This window comes from Cricetulus griseus, chromosome 2, assembly GCF_003668045.3.
Source record: "Cricetulus griseus strain 17A/GY chromosome 2, alternate assembly CriGri-PICRH-1.0, whole genome shotgun sequence".
In the NCBI taxonomy this organism is placed as follows: Eukaryota; Metazoa; Chordata; class Mammalia; order Rodentia; family Cricetidae; genus Cricetulus; species Cricetulus griseus.
Window position 1 is genome coordinate 86,857,052 of NC_048595.1, and position 17,193 is coordinate 86,874,244.

The window sequence follows — 17,193 nt, forward strand, 5'->3', positions numbered from 1 at the left end:
TATTATTCTTTGAACATGATTCAAGTATAAATATAGTCCCAGGTAATCCAACTTAATTGAATCAAATGAACTTTAGGGACATATTGACTTAACACTTGGGAGATGGCAGAAATTGTGAAATAAGCAGCAAATTCCCAAAGTCCAATAATGTGATACGGGGGCTAGGAGTGTGAGTCCATGATAGTGCATGAGGCCCTGGTCACACCTGCTGCATATAAATTAAATTAATTAATGAAGTAACAGAGATGCAAATTTCTTATTGAGAGTCATGGCTTCCAGGAAGATTTACTGAACAAATACCAGCAAGTATTTTGTGCTCTTTTCCTTGATCCTGCAAACTACAGACTTGTGTCTTGCTATCTCAGAGATAGCAGCTTGAGGAGAAATAGCTCTAGGCTGGGCTGGGGAGGAGATGCTGTGGCCTTCTCCTGTCACTGGTTCTTGCTGCCTGATACTGTCTTGAACTTTCACTGTGACATCTGGTATGTCCATTACCCTGCTCACTAGAGAGTGGGGTGGTATGTGGAAAGCCTCTGCATTGGAAAGCAACCGCACAAATGGAAGTGTGTCAGGACACACACACACACACACACATACACACTTAGATCTCTGTGTTATTTGACATTGTGGTCATTGGGGGAAAGTTAGAGTGTGTTTTCTTCTCTGTTCACAGGCGGAGGAAAAGAAAGTTTCTGAGAAGACCCTTCAGACCCCGCTGCTGCCATCTCCTGTGGCAGATCACGTGAAGTGTAACATCTTGAAAGCACAGCTGGAGAATGCCTCCCGTGTGAATGCCCAGGTACGAGGGGTGACTGCTCCTTCAGTTTCATGTTTCATGTGTGTCCTCAATGCCACACAGGAGGACAATGACACAATACCAGTCAAGGACCAGTATGGAGACAAGAGCCACCTCTTGGTATGGGAGCCTGGATTTTATTATGTTTTTAATTGCTTTGTGAGGAGAGGTGCAGGGACCCATGCCATGCAGTGCTAGTGGAGGTCAGAGGACCACTTGCGCAAGTCAGTTCTTATCTTCTACCATTGGGGTCCCGAGTTTTGAACTCTGGTTGTTAGGCTTCACAGCTGGCACTTTTACCTGCTGAGCTGTCTCACTGGCTCTAAGAAGCCTGGGTTTTCATGCAAAGAATTCCTGACCATGTGGTTATTTATGCAAGCAAATGGAAGATGGAGGAATGGGAAACAGCATTTCTTACAGGCTAGTTGCAAAAGGCCCTCATCAGAGCTGCATCCCATCCCCGAGGGTTCAGTTAGTCAGTGTGGGGGCTAGTGATCTGCATGTTTCGGGAACTAGCTCTCTGAACTGCACTTTGAGTCACACTACTCCAAAGGACTGGAGGTGGCGACTTCAGGAAGCACTTTACATCCCGACAGCTTGGTGAACAAATGTTCTATGAATATGGACATTTGAGTGCCTAGAAGTATCGGCCCACGCAGGTGAAACTAAGACTTCTGAGCTCAGGTCCCTGTGGCCTGCTCTATCTAACTTTATGAGCTACATGTGCCGATTCTCTCTGTGATGGACAGGATGACACTGGATCACCTGGTGCTGCAATAATGTAACCTGATTTAGGTGTTCCTGTGGAGGAGTGGGGCACCAGAGTTGAAGTGGCCTGGTTGGGGTAATCCAGAACAAGAAGCTGTGAATTCCTCCTTTCTAGCGCCCCCTCTTGGCAAAGAAAATTTTGTTTGCTGGTTCTCAGCCCAGGTCCAAGAAAGAAGGGTGAATTTGGAGATGAGAAAGGATAGTGTAATAACCATCATAAACTCACAGTACAGATCACTGGTTCCACAGTGACCACTAATTACACGTTTTCTGCCACCCTAAAAGACGGTTCTAAGGCAGTGGCACCAGCCACAGCTGACATTCAAGGAGAAACCCATTGGCTATCCGTACCCTGAAAACAGAATATAAAAAGCTATAGTGAGCTGACAAGATGTCTCAGTGGCTAAAGGTGCTTGCCACCATCCCCTGAAGTTCAATCCCTGTGACCCAAGGGTTGAATAAGAGAACCAACTCCCTCAAGTTGTCCTCTGACCTCTACACGTGAACTATAACAAGCATGTTTCTGCATATCTCTCTCTCATACACACACTTACACATACACACAGTAGATAATTTTTTTACAGCTAAGTTGTCCAAGAGCTTGTGAGAACAATATGTAAGAATAGACAGGCTTAACTAATGAATCTACTGTCTCTACTTACATTGCCAAGAGTAAGTACTTAGCAATATCTTCATTTGCTATTTACACAATAACAATCTATATGATTTAAATCCTCCCAGAAAATGCTATGAGAAACAAGAGGAAGCTTACAAGCTTTCTTCCACTTGGAGGCTGTGATGTAAACAGGAAGCAGACAGCATAGACTACCTGTGAAAGCCAGATGGTCTGGTTCAGTGGTTCTCAACCTTCCCAATGCTGGGACCTTCAATAAAGTTCCTCATGTTGTGGTGACCCCCAACCATGCAATTACTTCATTGCTGCTTCATAACTATAATTTTGCTACTCTTGCGAATCATAATGTAAATATCTGTGTTTTCCGATGATTTTAGGTGATCCCTGTGAAAGATCATTTGACCCCTAAGGGGTCACGACCCACCGGTTGAGAATTGCTGGCTCTGGTTTGAGTCCTGAGCTATTTCTTAGTAATGTTACCTTAAACTTGTTTGCTAACTTCTCTGAACCTCTGTTGTTTTGTACGGAAAGTGGGGACTAGCTGGGTCTGGATGGGATTAGCTGGGTCTGGAGGTATACACCTGTAGTCGTAGTCCCAGGTACCTGGGAGGCAAAGACAAGAAGGTCTCGAAAGCCTAGGAGCTAGAGACCAGTTTGGGACAATGTAGTAAGATTTCTTCTCATGGGGCTGAAGAGACAGCTCAGAGGTTAAAAGCATTTTCTTTGCAAGCTTGAGGACTGGGATTTATATCCCAGTTTGCATATACATGCCAGGTGTGATTCCATCCATACCTGTAACCCCAGCATATACATGCCCCCTGCCCATGCCTGTAACCCCAGCACTTACTGGGATAGACACAGAAGGGTTGCTGGGGCTTGCTTGGTGCCAGCCTGGTTGTAAAGCCACTAGCTTCAGGTTCAGCAAGAGACCCTCAGAGGTGGACAGTAACTAAGGAGGGCACGACTCCTTTCTCTGGCCTTTGCACAGCTGTACACACTCATGCACATACACCACACACCAGTACATTTCACACACTCACAAGTTAAAGGAACCTAACAAAACAAACTAAAAGCCACCGCCCTAGGCAACTGTGAAGATTAAAGGATACCTTGTAGCTCTGACACAGTGTCTTACATTATCTCATGGAAATACAGATAAGAGCAGCAAACAGACTGGGGAATTGCTGAGGATACTGACTGCTGTAGGTGATGGCAGTGACAACTTTTTACAGGATAGTCAGGTTGACTTCTCAACTCAAACTGAGTGATTTCAGGGCTGTCAGGGTGGCTCATGTGATAAAGCCACTTGGTGGCAACCCTGATGACACTAGCATCTACATGGTAGACAAAGAGCATTAGCTCCCCCAAGTTGCCCTTTGGCCTCCATGTGCTTACTGGGAAGTGCACACATGAACAGACACACATATATAAGTGTAACAGCATTTTTAAAAACTCAGCTATTTCAAGTTACAGTCACAATTGATCGTCTTAACCGTACTTCCATTGCTGTTTTCATGTGTGCCCTTCTGTACTATAATCAAGCTAATGAAAACTGGTATGTGTTTCAGAGCTTACGGAGCTGACGGTATTCATAGCAGGGGGCTCTGCCATGTTCCCAGGGCTCTCATGCTTTACGAATCCCCTGTGGGGGAGCCAGGTTTCTGCTGCAGTGAAGATGTACTATGTGTCGAAAATAATTTGTTTTGTAAAGTGTGGAAAATGAGAGAAATAGACCCAGAGAGAAGAAAATATGCACCTAGACAGAGAAAGGAAGGGGCTGAAAGCAGTGGAGGAAAGGCAGATGTGAGATCAATGATTCCAGGAATGTTGGTCCTGCAGGATGCTTACTGATTACTCTAGAAATGATGCATGACCCCTCACCCCACCCCTGCAACCTTCACAGCAGCATATGAGCCTCTTATAGATTCCAAGAAGCCCTGCAGGAAGGGAGCCTCCCTTATTTTCTATCACCCCAAGGGCATGGACCACTTTGTAAATGGCTCCCTCTGACCTCCGCAGAACTAGTGTTCTTCAGGAACACCGGACCCTGCCATAGGGATCCCTGGGTTTGCATGGTTTGAGAGTTTGTGGTGCAAGATGCTGGTATGCAGCCCAGCACCCTGCCAGGGGCTAAGTACCATTTCCCCCTGGGGGCAGTGCAGAGCACAGGTATATGGAAAGGAAGACAGTGGTGCTGACTCTACAAAAGACTCTGACAGGAGACAGGGCTGCATCCACGTGTGGACTGCTGTGGCAGGATAAGAAGGCAGTGCCCTCCAAGCCAGTACCCTTGGCATTTTTGCTCAACACCTAATCAGAGCAGAGACTAAGCATGAGGACTGTGGGCTGGGCATCTCCCCCACTGACTGCCCGTGTACATACTATTCGGCTGGCTGTGTGGGTGTCCCTTCCTCCCTTGTCACTCTCAGGGACTCACCAGAGGGAGGAAGATAAGACTTGTATCAAAATCAAATGATATCATTCCTTCCGGGTTTGTTCCTTGGATGTACAGGCTTCCAAGTTCCTTCTAAAGCTGTGACTGGAAATGCTACTCCAACCTGTAGCCCATTCTTGTTCTTGATAGAGTGATGTAAAGGATTGCTTTTCCCACACTGTCCCTTTCTCATTCAGGCAGGAACTGACACATAGCAAGTGCTCAATGAAAGTGTGACTGCAAGGATGGATTGCATTTGAATGATTACATCTCAATCCTTAGTGTGAATGACTCAAGAAAACTTTTTTGTTGTCATTGTTGCTTCCTATGTAAATAGAGTAAGTTTGCAGTTGATGGGACACTTGGTGAATTACATCCATGGTTCTTCCCAGCTCTGCAACCCTTTGAATGCATGAGACCTGAAAGCATTTTTACATGCCAAGCCAAGTTAACATTTGCCTGACTTGTTTTCTTTAACAGATTGGGAAGGAGGAGTCCACATTTGTAAATATCAATAAGAAATCGAGTCTTCAGGACACTAATGTAAGGTCTGTTGCTTCTTGTTTGAATGGGGAAATGATACTGTGTCTTCCCATCATGCTGGAAGTATTGCTCCTGGGGAAACTGGGTGACAAAAGCAGAGAAGGAAAACAAAGCAGAGGGAATATGGGCCTGGAGAGTGTTGCTTGGTCCCAGATTGACATCGCTGCCTGCTGTGCTAGCAAAGAACTCAGCCTTCTTGAGTGGTTTCTGGAGCATGCAGAGCTGACCTTGCAGTCCTCCAGGAGAACTGCTCAGAAAGCTCTGCTCTGACAGTGGAGTCATCCTTGGTAACACAGGAAAGACGACCCTTCCCAGTGGCTTCTCCTCACTGCTCTTCCCTGAGCCTGTCATTTCTGTGCTTCGTCAGAACTGGAACCCCATGGGTTCATTGATGCTCTTGGCCATGTCTCCCCAATCCCATGCCCCAGGGGAAATCCCCCTCTCAGCCCACATGACTGACAACCTTGGCAGTTCTTTCATCATCTTGGTGGTCCTATCATCACCTGCTCTTCATAGGGCTTCCTTGGGTGCTCCACAAATGTACAGCAGTCTCTTACTGGAAAATCCCAAGTCTGCCTGGGGAGGTTAACTCGGTAGAGAGCCTGCCTAGCATGCTCAAGGCCCTGGTTTCCATCCTCAGTGACACAAAACAGAGAAAAAAAACAACACAAGATTCCTGGGTCCCACCCCACTTCTTGTGTTGGTGGAAGGGAGTAGGAGTGGGGACGGGGACAGGAAAAGGCATTTCAGTGAATGCCTGGGTGTCATAGGCAATTGTTATACTTGATGCTCAAAGCAAAAGCTATTTTTCTATGTTGTCTTATAACTGCCAGTCTGTATTCTTATCCAAGTTTGTCATCCTCCAGGGATACATTCCCTCCTGGACTTTTAGGGGACTTAATTCAGGCTCAGGGGCCAGCTGAATTGGATATTTCTTTTCTATCTTATATAAGGGCCTGAGTTCCATCCCGAGCACTGGAAAAAGCAAACCAAACAAACAAAAGCCTTTTTCCACCCTGTCCATTGTCTTTCCTTCACCTGTCTTCAGGCTTGAAGAACAACATTGTCTATTTCCTAACCAAGCTTGAAACTCAAGAATCCTCATCCCCGCCCACCTACCTCATCCCCATGTCTAATTAGTCATCAAGATGCATCAATTTGAGTTTCGTATTATCTCCAAAAATATGTTCAGGAACATAATCCCGGTCCTTCCCTATAGCAAGTTTTCTTGTCTGACTGTCTTTGGATGCCAGCCCTCCAAATAATGACTCAGAGACTTATTATTAATTAGAAAGCTCAGTCTTAGCTTAGGCATTTTCCCACTAGCTCTTATAATTTAAATTAACCCATATTTTTATTAATCTACTTTCTACCACGTGGCTTTTACCTCTCTCCCATTCTGTGTGTCCAACTTGTTCCACATCTTGATGGTGTCCCCTCTTCCTCTCTCTGCCAGGAAGTCCTGCCTATCTCTCCTGCCTAGATATTGGCTGTTCAGCTTTTTATTGTATCAATCACAGCAACACATCTTCACACAGTGTACAAAAATTCCACAACACTTCTCTACCCCTCATTGTCTCTTATTCTAGGTCATTAAAAATACCCTTGTTCTCCCACCAGTACACTCTTCATGGCTCTGAGGACATTTTTGCAGTGCAAACATGATAATGTCACTCCTCAGACTAAAACCTTTAGTGACTATCATGGCCTTCATAGTAAAATCAGCCTGAGTTTCCTCATGACAAGTCCCTCCCTGCTTTCCTTCTGGTCCTTACCCCTTACCCTACCACTGGGAACTCTTCTATGTCGGGGTGGTGGGATGGTACCCTGCATTCAGCCAGGCCTCCACTCTGTCTCTTACATTGGTGGTCTTCCCTGCATCTTGCTGAGAACCCAGAAGATAGGGTCATTTCAGGGACCATTGCAGCTACCCTGCAGTTCTGGCCTAGGGAACAATGAATTCAGCACCTTGACTCAAATTTCTTATACATTTTTTCCTGTATTTATTCAATGATCATTTATTAGGCACTAGCTGCATACTTACCACGTAAGCAGGTGATGAACAGAAGAGAGAATGGAAGTGTACAGTGTTGCTGGAGTTTCTTTCCAGCTTGGTCCTGCAGCTGATTTACCCCAAATAAGCACATAAAGACTTATATTAATTATAAAACTGCTGGTCAATGGCTAGGGCTTCTCATTGGCTAGCTCTGTCTTAATTATTAACCTATTTCTACAAATCTATGTATTCCCATGTGGTCTTGGCATACTGAAGAATGCCTGGACCTATTACTCCTTTGGCAGCTACATGGTGTCTCCTGGCAGTGCCTTTCTGCCTGCCTTTCCCAGAATTCACCTCGTCTCCTAGTCCCACCTGTCTTCCTGCCTCTATTGACCAAACAGTATTTTATTCCTCAACCAATAAGAGAAACATATACAGAAGGAATTCCCCATCATACAAGTGTCCATTGATTTGTCAGGGGTCCCTTGCTCAGGGCCTCAACTTGTTTCCATGTCTTTTTGGTGTTAGGAGGTAATTACTGTTTTTTTTTAATATGAAATTAGTTATGTCCATAAGAGTATACTAAATACTTCTCTTAAAATCACTGTTTGGGGTCTGGGGAGATGGTTTAAATGATTAAAAGGCCCACGGTCAAGCCTTACAACCTCAGTTTAATCCTCAGACCTACATGATAAAAGAGAAATGACTCTTACATGCTGTCTGTTCTCCAGCCTCTGGATGTATATACACTTGTACATAGACAGAGAATAAATCAATAAAATATGATAAAAGTCAGTTTTCAAAAGATCCATTAGGTTGTCATAAATGATTGAGGAAAAAGCAAAAGGGAAATTGAATATGCTTTTAATTTTATTTATGTGTATGTGTATGTACACCTGTATATAGGTGCCCTGAGAGCATCATGTCTTCTGGAGGCATTATGGGTAGTCATGAGACACCCAGCAAGGGATGCTGGGAATTGAAGTCAGATCCTTTGGAAGAGCAGTTAGCATTCTCAACCACTGAGCTGTCTCTTTTAAAATTTTTTCTCATATACACAGTATTAAAATATTTAGAAACAGTCCTAAGGTTCTTCTGATTATACATTTTTACTTAAAATATACTGTGGATATAGTATTTATTGTTCACTGTAGCTTCCTTCTGTATTACAGTTACAGGCCTTGTGGGGTATTGAACTAAGTATCATGGCTGCCAGACATTGGAAACCAAAGCTGTGTTAGCCATGGTTTTTCTTCATTTCACAGCATGACCTATGAACTAGACCCTCACACTGAGGTAGGGAGCTTTTGAGGCAAGGCAGTTTGATTTGGTACCTCACCCAGTAGTATTTAGTTCTCCTGCTTGCTACAGTCTCATCTCTGTAATTTTTGCTTGTTTATTTGATTTTGGACTTTTCTGCATTTGTAATATAATATCAATTATTAAATAGAACAGAAAGTCAAGAGCAATTGGATTTCTGGACCATGAGAATAGGTAAGCTGTCTATTAACTGAGAAGCAGTCCAGAAGGATAGTACAAGAACACTAACCTTTTTTTGTTGTTGTTTTGTTTTGCTGTGTCTCTAGAAGCCCCATTCCTATACGTGTGGAAACAGCTCAGCCAGTTGTGGAGAAGCCAGAGATCAAGCCTCCCCGAGTGAGGAAGTTAACAAGACAATACAGTTTGTGAGTTCTGTGCTTGTCTAACCCCATTATACATGAATGTTTAGTGACATCCCTGCCCCAGGCACCTTCTCAGAAGCCCATCTCCCAGACTCCATCTAAGTCCCATTTAGGTTGTGATGGCACCAGAGTTTTCTCCATGAAAGCATCACACAGTGGGCACACTTGTCCTCACTGGCATAGTAAACTGTTCCAAGAATTCCAGGCTTGTTACCACCTCACAGAGGATTGGGAGTCTGGCACAGCCTCTCTGGGCTTCTCTGTTGGGGTCTCCCACAAGGCTAGAACTTGTCCCCCAGGGCCTTGGTCATCTCTAAAGACTTCTTTATGTGGTTGCTATCAGAACCCACAGCCAAGGAGGTTGTTGGATCCAGAGATTAAATCAATACAATATGATAAAAGTCAGTTTTCAAAAGATCTATTGGGTTGTCATAAATGATTGAAGAAAAGTAAAAGGGAAATTGAATATGTTTTTACTTTTATTTATGTGTATGTTTGTGTACATACATATAAGCTTATAATCTTGTGAGGTTTCTCTGTCTGAGAGCATGTGAGAAGGAATGCCAGCAAGATGTAGGTTAGTCTTGTATAGCCTCATCGCAGAAAAGACGTCCTGTTGTTTTTGCCATGTTCTGTTTATTGGAAACATGTTGCTAGGCCCAGCTCACACTCTAGAGAAGGATTACATGGGTGAATGATTACTAAGACAGGAATCACCAGAGGCCATAGGAGCAGCTGCCTCTGCACCCTGTAGCTTGATAGTAAAGTGTTTAGCATGATCAGGCAACAGAGCCAGAGAGAAGCATGGATCTACATGATGTCAGGGCCCACCCAGTTTTCTTCCACTTAATCCAACAAAAAACTCTTGGCTGCTGTTCCAGGCACAGCAAAGTGGCTGTGACAATCCCCATCTACAGTCTCACCTTGTAGTCTCATAATGTACTGGAGGCAAACACAGACTTGTGAATGATAGCCCAAACAAGACAGGTGAGGCCTGTAAGAAGGGCAGGTGGGCTCAGCCACAGGTTGGAGTACTGGTGGCAATGACTTTCCCATTTTTGGCTCCAGCTGTGACTCAGGCGCTACACCTGGGTGTGATGTTTGTCAAAGAGCTGCAGAGGTATCTCCAGTCACAATGGAAAATGTGGGCAGTCTAGAGCTTCGAAGGTTTCAGATAACATTCAGACCCATTTGTAGCTCTGAGAGGCTAAAAAATATTCACCCTACTCTTCTGTATCACTCACTGTATGACTAACTTTTTTAAAAAAAAATAAGATAAAAACCAGGCTAAACCAATGGCTCAATCATTTAGAGTACATTCTATTCTTGCAGAGGTACCAGTATCCATATCATGTAGCTCATAATTGCTTGTGGCTCCAGCTGTCAGGGGATCTGATACTTCTGGCTTCCATGGGCATGTGCACATATCCACACACATACGCATAAATAGAAATAAATAATAACTGACCTATTTGAACATGCCTGAAAAGGTGAGTGAGGATTGAGAAAAGAGACAAGAGACAGAAGACAGAGTCAGGAGGGCTCTCGGTGAATGATGCGGACACCCCAAGTTTATTACTCATAGCCCTTAAATACCCCAAGCAAAAGAGGAGGGCAGAATACTTCCTTACAAAGATACAAGGAACAAACAAATGTAATTACCTCTTTAATACTCAAAACATCTAGCAACCATGCCCTAAGTCAAACATCCTATTATTTGGTCAAGACATCCAGTAGCCACACCTTTGGCCAAACATCTTGTTGTTTAACCTTGAGGAACAAGAATAGGTTTGAACTTTCTGACCTTAAGTCAAGATGGAATAGAGTCAATAACAATGGGCTCCAACAACTATTAAAAAAATCTTTAAAAAAAAGGGTTAAAGAGACGTTTCCTGAGACTGATTCCTGCTGCCTCTCAGCACCAGTGCACACCCTCTGCGTATACTTGGACTTACTGTGACATGAGTGTCCATCCAAGTGTCTTCTAGCAGATACACAGAATAAGAAAATATGGTATTGCCGTGCAATGGAACATTTCTCAACATAAAAGGCAAGGCATTTTGATATACACCACAGTGTTGTTGGACTTTAAAAGCATCATATCCTTCCATGAGGCTTCAGGAATAGGCAAGTTCATGGAGACAGGGACAAGGTTGGGGAATATAGTGGGGTGGCTACACAACTGTGAATGTATGTCACGCCACAGAAGTGTTTGTTTATAAGTGGTTAAAATGATAAATATCATGTTATGTGTGGTTTGCCACAATGACACACACACAGACACACACACACACACAGACACAGACACACACACACACACACACACACACACACACACACACACACACACACACACACACACACACACACAGGCTTTTGGTTTTGGATCTTGTAAGCTGGACATTGAGTGGGCATTGATTTGGAGAGCCATGTTCTCCTGCTTTGGCTTCCCCTCCCCTCCCCCAACCTCTCACAACCTGTGTATTATTGTAATGAGCAGAGCTTCATGTACTTTTAGTAACCGCAGTGATGAAGATGACCTCCCTCCAGACCTGGCTGAGGCAGTGGGAGCCACCACAGTCACAACCACAAACACCACGATGTCTGCCACTCAAGTCTCAGTGCCGCTGGCATCCCCCAAAATCCAGAAAGTCACCTCGCCTCAGAAGTCGGAAGTCAAGAGCCCACTGTCCCCAGGGGCCAAGGTATGGGAAAGAGCCTGAGGCATAAGACACACTTAGAAAATGGCAGCTTGAGCATTTAAGTTGTGCATAATCACTTGCATGCATGCATGCATGCATGCATGCATGTGTTCAAAAACAGTAAAACCAGACTGATGGTTTCACTCGGTAGAGTTGAAACCGTGTATTTAATCCCCAGCACAGGTAAACCAGGCACATACCCATAGTCCCAACTCAGGATCAGAAAGAATTCCAGGTCAAGCTCCACTATATAGTGAGTTTGAGGCTAATGTGGCACCTGTCTTTAAAAAAGCAAAGCCAGTTTAAAATGATGAGATTAAGACTGGTTACAGCTGGGCATTGGTGGCGCACACCTTTAATCCCAGCACTCCAGAGGCAGAGGCAGGCAGATTTCTGTGAGTTCAAGGCCAGCCTGGTCTCCAGAGCGAGTGCCAGGATAGGCTCCAAAGCTACACAGAGAAACCCTGTCTTAAAAAAAATAAACTAATTAATTAATTTTGTCATACAAAATGTATGACAGCCATTTTATGAGAGACATTTTATGATATAAAACTAAAAGTATGCACTGTGCTTTAGGGAATATTTAAGAGATTCTTGGGAGTAATGTTTTATACCACTGTGTGGCTCTGGCTGGCTTTAAAGCCACGTACGGAGGCATACATCTTTAGTCTCAGCACTTGGAAAGCAGAAGCAGGTGGATCTCTATAAGTTCAAGGCCAAGCTGATCTCCTTGGTGAGTTCCAGGACATTGTGAGACACTGTCCTGAAAACAAACAACAAACAAATAAAATTTCATTTTAAGGGCTGGTAAGATAGCTCAAAAATTAAAGATACTTGACGCCAAGTCTGGTGACCTGGTGTAAGGAGAGAGCTCCTTACTCCCCAAAGTTATCATCCTCTTACCTCCACACCTGCACTGTGGCATATGTTTTTTTTTTTTTTTTTTTTTTTTGTGTGTGTGTGTGTGTATGCACATGCATGCACAATACAACAAATAAATGTAACTTTAAAGATAAAAAATGTTTTAAACCATCTTAAAATACCATAAAAGTCAAGAGAAGAGCAGTGCCCCCAGCCCCACTCTGTAATGGACAATCTGGAGAAATAAAAAACATAGATATGTTCCGATCCCATTTCTTATATTGGATAAGGTGTGTTAATAGTTTGAAAATGAGAAATTTTAGGAAATTGCAAACATGAATGCTGGTGAGAAGCCTTTCATGAAACATTCTCCGTGTGATTCTATCATCGGTCACTTGTTGGTACTTGGTTCAAATACAACTGAACCTATTCCTGTCCAAGTACATTCTGAGCCAAAGATGGCTGTGGTCCATGCAACTTCCTGAGGAAAGATGTGTACAGGGAGCAGGTGCCCTGATGGCAAGATGGGAGCTCCAGTGGATTCCAGCTCCCCAATTCACATGCTAGTGATAGCTCCCCAAAGGGCAGTCTCTTTGAAAGCCCATATTCCTTGAGTTTTAGCTTCCCCTTGTCCTGAAGATGAGATCAGCATCAATGCTCAGATGGGCACAGAAACCTCACTGGGCCTCATGACAGCCACTGGATCCCTGAGGCTTGTGCCTCCTCCAGGGTCACAATTCTTGGTAACACTTAAACAACAATTTTCCAGGCCCACTTGCTGTATAAACAAGATCCCTCTCTCGCAAGACTCTTCCCTCATATGTCTAAAATAGACACAAGAATGTGACTGGACCCCTCAGTGTTGACTGGTGCAGACTAAGGCTCTCTGACATTCTACAGAAGGAATCCTGGCATCTTTTCTGAGTTTTGTTGTGTTTGAGGTAGAGTTTTGCTACATACCTGACTGGCTTGGTACTTACTCTGTAGCTCAGGAGGGCCTTGAATCCATGGGAAGTCTTCTTCTGCCCTAGCCTCCCAAGTGCTAGGATTAGAGATGTGAGCCACCATACCAACCTCACGCCTGGAATCAGGACTCTTCTTAGTTTGTCAAGTGGGAGACGTGTATCCCACAGCTGGTTAAAAACCAGGCTGCAGCATTCACTCATTACTGAGAGGAGTATGGATTGGGGAACAACCACGTCCTCCAAAAAGCTCCAGGGCTCCCTCTCCTGGCCATCTCTATTTTAGGGCCCTTATGTCAAATCGATGGGCTATGAGTTGTGTTTTGCACATCCTCAAAGGGCCTGGAATCTACCTGTGCAGCTAAAACCCCAGAGCAGGACAGAGCATTGTCCTGAGCAGCCTTCAAAGGCTCCAGTGGCCCTCTTCATGCTTCCTCCCTGTGAGTGCTGCTGGTCAACTTAGCTAGTCCAGTTCCCCCAACTCCCTGAGGGATGGCTTCTTTGTTCTATTTATATATTCTACAGACTGTTGAAAACATTTCCCCAAAAGCCAGTTAAAAAAAAGACTCCAAGCCCTTTAGGAATGTGTTTTGTAGCTTTAAAAAGCCCAGGTCCCACATTTTACCCTGTTTCAATCCATGCAGATTTGGGGGGGGGGGAGGTTGTGGTTCAACCTGGCTGTTTTGCACACTGCTGAGGGAGAGGCATGTTGAGGGGAGAAGTTGCACACCCAGCAGCTCATTGTGAGAGAAGTATGGCCTCTTCCCTTTTTGAGAGCCCTGTCACCTGCTCTGGATATCACTAACAGGGGGTGTTTCTGCCTGCCCTTGCAGAGCCCCTCTGACCATGGAGGCACCTTTACCTTGGGGCCAGGCGACCTGCTGATGGACTTCACAGAAGCCACTCCTCTGGTAAACTTCTTACTTTTCTAAAAGCAGAAAAGCCACAGGCCCTAGATGCATCTGGCCGTGGGAGGATGGAGAGATGGGCGCTGCTGCTGGAGGCTTCCACTTATCCTGGAAGCTCTCAAGAAGGGTCGGGCACCAGGTCCCCATCAACTTCTGGGGCCCTTTATGAAGAGGGATGCTCCTTCTCCTTAGAGGGTGGCTGCAGTGGTCCTGCCTGTGCCTGTCTGCTGCTCCTCAAGTTTAACAGGGCTCCTCCATGCTTGGATCTCAACTTCCTGGCTTCCCAGGCTCTGCCCTGCATGCCCACCCATCTCTTGCTGTTGCTTTTGGCAATCCATCTGGTCTGAAACACTGGCTCAAGGCTCTTCTCTGGCTTGCCAGACCCTTTGTGCTTCCTACCATCATCTTTCCTGTACACAGCTCTTCTGTTAGGGGTGGTGGCCTTTGTGGGACTCCAGCAGGTGAGAATCCCTTTTTAGAGGACAGAGTAAGTACTAAAGGAGTCAGGCAGGCAAATTCTCACCCTAGGATCTGGCCGCTCTTCACACACACAATTATTTTATGTTTTGGTTTTTGAGACAAGGTCTCATATAGCCCAGGTTGACTTTCAACTTGCTATGTAGCCAGGGATGCCCTTGAACTTCCAATCCTCCTACATCTAATTCCTGAGTTCTGAAATGCTAGGTGTCTAGTTATGGTTTCTATTGCTGTGAAGAAATTCCATAACCATGACAACTCTTATAAAGGAAAACAATTAATTAGGGTTATCATGGTTACAGTTTCAGAAGCTTAGTCCATTATCATCATGGCAGGAAGCAAGGCAGCATGCAGGTAGACATGGTGCTAGAGAAGGAGCTGAAGGTTCTTACATCTTGACTCACATGCAACAGGAAGTGGTCTGAGACACTGGGTGTGGCTTGAGCATATATGAGACCTCAAAGCCCACCTCCCCAGTGACACACTTCCTCCAACAAGACCACATCTATTCCAACAAAGTCACGCCTCCTAATATAGTTCCACTCCCTTTCGGGCCATTTTCTGCGAAACCACCATGCCAGATGTGCACCACAGTATCTGGTTTATGCAGTGCTGGGGATTGGACCCAGGGTTTCCCAAACACTGTGCAAGCATCTGCCAACTGAGCTGCATCTTCAGCTTTCTGCTCTCCTTTAAGAATCTTGCCATTGGATAGAATCCTGTCTTCCCTAAAGCAGGGCTATCAGGATGTCACTGTTTGTCTCAGAAGTGTTCTCAGAAGAGATAGAGGAGAAGGAGGAAGGGAGGAAACACACACACACACACACACACACACAGAGAGAGAGAGAGAGAGAGAGAGAGAGAGAGAGAGAGAGAGAGAGAGAGAGAGAGAGAGAGAGAGATGCACACAATGAGACCAGAAGGCAACACAAATATATGTAAAGTATTAGTAGAAAATACAGGCAAACTTGGAAAACTTGGAAATAACTTTAGGTTAGTCTTATATCTCAATAAAGTTGGGCATAAATCATGGTTCATTTTGGGCTGGACATAAATCACCATTTGGGCTGAGATAAAATATGAATTAAGTCAGAACCTAGCCCCTGAGAGCTTTGTACTTAGTTATGGAAAAGCTCCAGGTTAGGAGCAGCTCAAGGGTGTCCAAGTTGATAAATGGCCAAGCACCATGTGAGAGCTGTATAGAAGATGCCCAGGGAGAGGCCAGAAGGAAGTCATTGGGCATCAGCTTTCAGAGAAAGGACTCTTCAGAAGGCTTTCAGGAGAGTCTGGTAGACACAGTGCTTGTCATTCCTGCAGCCATCTTTTTTGCGTAGCAAGTGGGACCAGTTTAAGAGCAGCTGAGAGCTGCCAAGGAAGACCCTGCTCTGGGATCATCACAGCGTATGTCATGGTTTACTCATGGTCTTCTTGATAGATGAGTTGCCAAGACCCAAGTACCCTTTCCCCCTGCCTTTCCAACAGAGTTACCACAGCTGATGACCTTTCAGCATGACCTCATCAGCCTTCTGCCCAGATGCAGAAACTGAGTCCTGGAATAGGCAAACACAGGGTTTGGGATCCAGACTTCCGTATCCAACCCCTCCTCCTATGCTCTTTGCATTGGATTGGGAAAAAGTCTGGCCTCTTCTTTGGAAAATTTGCCACGTTGAAAAGAAGTGATTTCCAGAATAGGGAGGAGAAGAGGGGGCATGGAGAAAAGTCAGAAAGCAACAACCTGGGTCAGAAACTGCCAGATACTTCCCAGAGGAAGCCTCTTGCCCAGGAGGGCCTTTGGAGATAGAATCCCTGACAGCCACCTGAGAACATACATTCCAGCTGCTGAGCAGCTAGCCAGAGAGATCTGAGAACTCTTAGGGTACATCATGAGAACCTATGAAGGAGAACGGAGGAGACAGCTAAGTTCTGAGGACCATGTGGAAGGAAGTATGTGTAGCAGGAATTAGGACCCAGGGAAAGCTATCTCTCTGAGTTGGACTGAAGGGCAGCTTCCAAGCTGTTAAGTTTTGTTGCAGTGGATAAAACCATATCTGCTATCCTCTGTCTGGGACCACTGAATCTTACAGTATGAAGAGGAGTTGATTTGACAACTAAAATAGTCTCACCTAAGCATAGCAGCACACCTGGGAGGCTGAGGAAGGAAGATATTGCCATAAATTCCAGGCTGAGTTGGACTATAGTGTGAGACAATGACTTTAAAAAAAACTGCAGTATTCTGTATCAAGAGCCAGCATGAATAAAGTATTAATTTACTAAAGGGGTTGGTGAATCTAAGAACAATGGTCAATTTATTGACCATAATTAAGAACTATGGTTAAAATACATCATGGTATTTTACACGAGTAATAGGATTCCTCTCAAAAACTTGTGTTTGTTCATATAGATATAATTACTTGTGGAATCAAGACA

General features: G+C 44.7%; 1 protein-coding gene across 1 annotated transcript in view; it reads left to right on the forward strand.

Annotated features, from left to right (window-relative positions):
- The window catches only part of Epb41l4b (erythrocyte membrane protein band 4.1 like 4B), a 144,428-nt gene that overhangs the window by 109,835 nt on the left and 17,400 nt on the right, over positions 1-17,193 (forward strand). The window contains 5 exon segments of the mRNA XM_027403049.2: positions 674-799; positions 5,113-5,180; positions 8,761-8,859; positions 11,384-11,561; positions 14,215-14,292. Coding sequence (XP_027258850.1) covers positions 674-799; positions 5,113-5,180; positions 8,761-8,859; positions 11,384-11,561; positions 14,215-14,292 — 549 coding nt within the window.